Genomic DNA, 6657 nt, shown 5'->3' on the forward strand with positions numbered 1-6657 from the left:
GGAGGGGGTAGGGATCGAGGGGGCGGGGTTCTGGCGGGGAGGTACGTAGCTGCTTCCAGCAGCGGTGGTGGTAGGGGTCAGCAGCGTACAGGGCGGTTGTGCGGTGCTGGAGCGCCGCCGCGGGCGGCTGCGAAGGAGCGAACCGCGCAGCTTTGGGCGCTGAGAGGAACGATGTTTGCTGCATTGGGCGGCGTTTTCGACCATTGCGCTCAAGGGCGATCTAAGAAGTATGGGGCGGACGCAAAACAGCTGCACCGACACAAGTGCAGAAGCACGCTCGTTTGCCCGTGCAGTCATCCGGCACAAAAGCGGTTGTTGTATGAACGGGAGTAGCCGGGCGACTGGGCTGCAGGTCCCGGCCTGCGACGCCAACTCAACCCCTCTCATTCTGCAATACAAAGCCTGCGACTGCGTGCTTCCGCCTGCTATACAAGCTGGGCGTGCCAGCGCATATGGCACGGCCACCGTTCTGCAAGGAGCCAAACCTGCCAGCCCCAAGCCTTGCTGAGCCTCCAGCATCCGGTCGCAAACGGCGGACATCCGTCACAGCCTGCCCCGACCACGCCACGAGGTTGTCTCACCATGCCTACAGACAGCAGGCGCGCCACCTGCCAGTTGAGGGACCCGGACGCGGCGCTCACGCCGCCGCCAAAGATGGCCTTTATGACCTGGCGCGGGGGCGAGGCGGGCAGGTAGGTAGGTGCAACGAGGAAGGGGCGGGAGTCAGGGTGCAACACGGTGGAGCGGGAGACACAGGTGACGACAACAAACGTTTGAGTCCAGCATTGAGGTTCTAATATCACGTTTGCCCGGGAGCTCGAGGTCGGCTTGCTTAGGAACCAGGTCGCAACAGAAGCAGCAACAGCCCCAGGGGCCCCGCCGCCACATCAGCGCGCGCTGCGTCTGCACCTGTCCGCCTGCCCGCCTCGCTCACCCCCCACCTGCTGGGGGTACATGGCGACCCCCACGGCGCCGGCCGCCAGAGCCAGGGCGATGGCTGTGTAGTTGCGCCCCGTGGGGTGCGTCGCCGGCCCGGCCGCGGGCGCGACGGGCTGGGGGGCGTTGATGTCCAGGGGGGACTCCTTGGGGGAGGGGCCCGCGGGGCCGCCCTGGCGGGCCTGGTCGGCCCTCTTCTTGGCGTCCTCCTCGCGGAAAGCCACCACACGCGCCGCGCGCCGCGGGGGGCGCGTGAAGGCGGCTGGCGGCTGCGGCCGGCGGCGGGCGGCGGAGGGGGCCTGGAGCGCAGGGCGGCGGGCGAGGTGGGGCGCGGGCGGGGGGACCCATTTGCTTCAGCCGATGCGGCGTGTTGCGAGCGTTTGGCGCCGCGATGCTTGGCAGCAGCAGCGCTTCAAGCATGACAATATACATATATCAGAGCAATCTCTTGGTGCAAATCAGGGATGCATCATGGGACCAAGGGCACCTGTCGCGCCAGCATTGCTGGCCTTGTTGCAAGGACTGCGAACAGGGCGGCGTGGGGAGGGCGCGTGGGCTCAGTCACGGCTGGATGCTAGGCAAGCGCGTGAAACACAAGCTTCGGCAAGCTGGAGCACCTGCGGACGTCATATGGCGCCCTCTCCGCAGATCTCCGGAACTGGGTGGTGACGCGGACAGGGCCAGAGGTCGGATGCGCTGTGCGCTCGTGAGCTTATCAAGTTGGTAGGATGAAAAAGAATGAGATGCATGTGAGCAACGCGCAAACGTCTCATGCCTGCAACTGGCGCGCCACGTCGCCACTTGGTAAGCGGTGACATGGAGTGACGGCACCCTGCTTGCAGACCTCGACTCAATCAAGCCAACTAGGCAGTGATTGACGCCGGGCCGGTATGTGTGCGGTTCAGGGGTCACCTCCACACTGTCACAGGCCAGTACAGTGGGCTGCGCCCCGAGCCGCTTTGCGCTTGCTTCTCTCTACCCAGCTGCTCTCAGGGCGGCAGGCTGCCGCCCACATAACAAGCTGCTGCCAGGTCGAGTGTCTGGGAGGCGGACTCAAAATGCGCACCACGTTACCATTAGTTTACAAAATGTTGCCCAAAAACCTCAGTGAGTAAAGCCCCGCAACTCTCCACAACCGTTTGTACAAGTCCATGTCATGAGTCGAAACGCCAATCGCTCGATGCTGGCACCCATGTTTTTTCCGGGCCTGGTGTGCCGCGCCACCAAAGGCCCCCACCTTGCCACCAATCGAGAGGCCGGCCCAGCAGCAGGCCATGTCGCCACGCGGCGAGGGCTCCGCCACCTGGACTGGCCCCTGCCCGCTCGCTCTCAGGCGTCCCCCGCAAAAGCTTCGCTCTCGCAGTGCGCGTGGCCCACTGAAAACGTTCGCCTGCGAATACCCACCACGCACGTCACACTCGCCGCAGGAAAATGCAAGCAACGGATGCGCTTCTGCATGTTCGACCAGCCAGGCACGCAGGCGCGCCCGCCCGCACTGACGCAGCTGCCGGGCTGCGGCCCGGCAGATGCCTCTGACGCAAAGCAGGTGCGGCCGCCAAGCTTGGCAGCTCAGCGGTCGGGCGACGGCGGCGGCGTTCAAGCCGAGCAGGTGATAGCTGGGTTGTGCAGCGGTTTGGGGCTGTGGACTGGAGGCAGGCGCTCAAAAGACAACATGCCACAAAGCAGGCCGTCGGGGTCAGTGCGTAGTAGCCGCCTCGGGCCCAGACCAAAAAACGAATCCCGATGAAACGTCCCCAATCCCGCCGCGGCGCAGTCGCCCGCAAGGACGGCGCAAAAAAGCCGCCGCCGCCGCCGCCCGGCGCGCGTTGAGAGCGCAGGCAGGGGTGCGTTGCCGCGCGCCCCGCAGTGGGGTAGAGGAGGAAAACAGATGCGGATGATCGTCAAGCACTCGTAGCTCGCACCAAGCAGCCCAGTGGTGGCTACGCAAGCGCCGGGAAACAGGCGTGACGCCTGGCCCTGCTGTGTGCGCGCTTGCGGCGCGAACCCAGGCGCTCCATCGGGCGTGCCGACGTGAGTGCAGAGGGGGAGGCCTTGCGCAATAGACTGCCTGGCGCCAAGCCGGCCGGCCGCGCCCGTGCATGCAAGGACGAGCAGCAGGAGGGCGGCTGCAGCCAGGACAGGCCACGCAAGACGCCTCCCTCGAAAACAAATTTCATGCAGCTCCTCAGGCGGCCTGACCAAGCTCGGCAACGTCGGCCCTCCGCTCATGCAAATGCAGGGAGCAGGCCCCTCCCCTTGATCTCACGACGCCGTGTGCGGCGCCCCTTGTCGCCAGCGGAGCAGCTGGCCCCGCTGCCGCAGGGAGGCCGGCCGCCAACATCCTCGCGACCCAAACGCTGAAAACAGTCCGCCGCCGAGCGCACAGGCCGCCACACCTAACAATGCAGCTGACACGTGCTCAGGGCCCCGCTCGCCGCCCTGGCACCGCCTCATGGCGCGTCCGTTCTGCGGCGCCATCGCCGCCACACGCGTCAGCGTATGAGCACCGTGGGCCGCCTGCAGCGCGCCGCGACCTGCTGAGCCACGGGCGTCTGGAACAGGCTCTCGAGGAACGACTGCGGCTGCTCCGGCATGACCACCACCGCCGCCTGCAGCTCCTCCACCCTGCTGACAATCGCGCCGCTGACGTCCTGGGGCGGGGTGGCGGGGTGTTCGGGGCGTGGTAGGTGGGCAGAGTTGTGATAACGGCAAGCAGGGGGTTGGGAGTGGTTGGATGGAGCAGACAGAAGCGTACAAGGCATCGGCCTGAGCCGCGACCAAGGGGTGCAGGCCGGACAGTGTCGGGAGCGAGCGAGCCGCCCTGGTAGCAGGGGGGCGGGAACAACCGCCGCGTGGAGGGTCCGACTTGCAGCAGGCGTGCCGTGCGCGCCAGGCGGAGTCTGCCGCGGGGCGCTACCTGGTTGCAGCTGCGCTGTGAAATGAGCTCCACTTCAACGGTGGCGCCCGCCGCAACGCACTGCGGGTGAGAGGGCGGAGGGCCACGGCGCCGCAGCATGGGTCGGTGCAAGCGGCCACGAGGCGAGCTGCCGCGGTGACCGCGTCCTGCTCCAGTCGCACCTGCAGCTCACCTGTTGCACACCCCAACAAACCCGCACATAAACCGTGTTGCAGCAATCCGTAGCAACAAACCCTGAACCCTAACCCGTAAACCCTAAACCCCAAACCCCGGGCGGCATCCCCCTGACCCACCTTTCTGACAAAGGCCCTCTCGATGCCCTCCCTTGTCCGCTCCGCCAGCGCCGCAGCACCGCCCTCGTCGCCAGCATCGGCGTCAAAAGATGCGGCGTGCGCGGTCAGCCCGCTGGCCATCGCTGCGGCGGGCGGCAGCACATGCAGCAGCTGCGGTGCGGGGATGGGGGTGGGGGGTATGCTTGCACGCGGCCAACGGGTGGTGTTGGGAGGTATCAAGGGTGAGACCCCGCGAACCGGTGAGCGGCAACGGGCTGGAGGCAGGGGGGCTTGCAAACACGACGGCGCTGCGTTACGCTGCCGAGCAATGCTGCGCCGAGGCTCATGGATGCAGCGGCATGAGGCTTGCACTTCTGACCCCCGGCCCTTGGGGCTCACGTGCAGGACGTCTCCCGAGCGGTACAGATTGGTGAGAGCCCACGAGACTGCCCGCACGGACGCGGGGGTGTGGTCGACGACGGCGACCACCTTGCGCGCCGCCGGCGCGTCGGCACGCGGCGCGTCCGGGCCCGCCCACGCGACCTGCGTAGGCTCCGCAGTCGCTAGCACAGCGAGCGCGGTGCGGCGAGGCCGCCGTGCTCCAGCTGCGGCGTACGGGCGCGCCGGCGCCGCCGCTGCCCGCCGCGGTTGACGCGGGGTGTCGCGAGGGCCGCGCGCAGCGACCGCGCTCGGTGTTCGGGGTGGGGCAGCGGGCGCCCTCCTCCCTGCTAAAGTTCCGCTCGAGCCACCAAGCTCCGCACTGGTGCGGCACATGCACTCGTGCTGCATGCCGAGAGCGGGCCGGTCAAGGCAGGTGACAACAACTCTGGGCGCCACGCACAGCAGGTGCCGCAGGAAAGCAGAAGTTGACGCCTTGAGCCGGGAGAGCAGGCAGGTCTCACAGATCTACGCACGGGGCTGGCGGGTACGACAAACTTCGGTGGGAAGCGAGTTGGAGGCCCTAAAGCGAGTATTATATGGACGTCGGAGCTTTTTCAACGCACGTGCTAGAACCATGCGGCTCGGCTGCAGCTCGCCAGCCGCGCTAACGACGACACCTCTGCACAGTCGCTGGTGTTGGCAGGCCAGATTATGCCGCACCCATGCAAAGCTGCAGCCAACGTGCGTCCCACAACTCCACGAATCCCACCACCTGTGACGCTGGTGTCGTTGCAGGATCTTCGTTCCCGGGCCTGCTGACCCGCATTTGACCGCAGCAGCGGCGCCGCCGCCACCCAGAGCACCACCTCAGCCAGTGTTATGATGTTGGCTTGGTAGCCAGCCCAGCCCACGGGGTAGCTAGCCCAGTGCAGTTTCTGCTAGCAGGAGCCAGGCATGACCGTGCAGATACCAAAGCCTTGAAACACTGAGGAGGTGCTCGGCACGCTGGGGCCGCACGTGTTCACATTTCGAGGCATGAAGATGTGACGTGATGACCCCTTGTCTTGCCAGCACATTCACCAGTGGGTGGCGGGAGTGCCAGTGCTTGTGCCAGAGTTCCGGAGCAGCGCAGGCAGCAAGACAATGCTGCACCCATGAGCAAGGCCGGGAAACACCAACCTGGTCACCTCCCCAGACAGAGGCAGAGATGCTGGTCTGACCCCCACAAGTGCTCAGAGCTCGTTGCTGGATCACGCAATTCCCATAAAAATGCTGCACAGGAAACCTGCTGGGCTGCTTGAAGTGGTTGATGAACAGTTCATGTAACATCACAACCGTCAATGACTAAACCTGGCACGTCATGCTTTTGTGTGTAATCTGCGCTGCAGCATGCTGCAGCAGCCGCATGGCAGCACACCTCTGTACACTGTACACAGATGAGTGAAACGCATATGCTGGGATTGAAGGAGAGGCGACGTGAAAGGATGTCGTTTGGGTCGGTTGCCGACAAACAGCAGGTAAGCATACTCAGCAGCACTGCCTGCACAACATGACTAAAACGTACAGGGTGCACGCACGCAGCAACAAGGGGCGCCACACATTCCGCAGTGTGTAGAAAGAAGCATACATCCAGGCATAAACCCAACGCAGCAATTGGAAGCACGCTGAGAGCTGTGCCATCAAACACGAGAACCGATGCATGCGCAACGCGGCCTCTGTCCCAGGGAATGATGGAGACAACACATTGCAATGCATCGTGCGATATTGCCAGCACAGGCCGGCCCATGCACAGCGGGCGCAGGTGCCGTTCACGAAAAGTAGCGCGGCCCGCCGGGGCCACCAGGCTTGAAGGGGGGCAGCGCCGGTGCGGGCGCAGAGTAGTACTGATCGCTCGCGCCGTAGGGGCTGGTGTCGGGCATGGGCACAGCCACAAATTGGCCGTCCTTTTGAGGGCAGGGAAATGTTGAACAGGCAGGTGGGCGGGGGCAATGTTGAGAGCTGTTTGTCGCACTGTCCAGTGCATCGCATGGTGGTAAACTTAGAAAGCAGCAGCAGGGCACTCAAGAGACGAAAGAGGATTGGCCCACATGCGAGGTAATGCCCTCACACAGCGTCATAAGCCACGCCCCCCCCCCCCCCCCCCCCCCCCCC

At 65.2% G+C, this 6657-nt stretch overlaps 2 protein-coding genes across 2 annotated transcripts in view; both read right to left on the bottom strand.

Moving 5' to 3' along the window:
- Positions 1-425: 425 nt before the first annotated feature.
- MNEG_9827 (hypothetical protein) lies at positions 426-1438 on the bottom strand (the record flags this gene model as incomplete). The annotated part of the gene is made up of 4 exons (XM_014041699.1): positions 426-434; positions 582-668; positions 942-1235; positions 1424-1438. The coding sequence occupies 4 exons, from the start codon at positions 1436-1438 to the stop codon at positions 426-428; spliced, it is 405 nt and encodes a 134-aa protein (XP_013897153.1).
- A 1990-nt stretch (positions 1439-3428) lies between these two features.
- MNEG_9828 (hypothetical protein) overlaps positions 3429-6657 on the bottom strand; it is a gene marked incomplete at both ends in the record, with an annotated part of 4405 nt that continues 1176 nt past the window's right edge. The window contains 3 exons of the mRNA XM_014041700.1: positions 3429-3587; positions 3854-3913; positions 4147-4296. Coding sequence (XP_013897154.1) covers positions 3429-3587; positions 3854-3913; positions 4147-4296 — 369 coding nt within the window. The remainder of the gene's footprint in view (positions 3588-3853; positions 3914-4146; positions 4297-6657) is intronic.

The sequence above is a fragment of the Monoraphidium neglectum genome, assembly GCF_000611645.1.
Source record: "Monoraphidium neglectum strain SAG 48.87 unplaced genomic scaffold scaffold02078, whole genome shotgun sequence".
NCBI lineage: Eukaryota > Viridiplantae > Chlorophyta > Chlorophyceae > Sphaeropleales > Selenastraceae > Monoraphidium > Monoraphidium neglectum.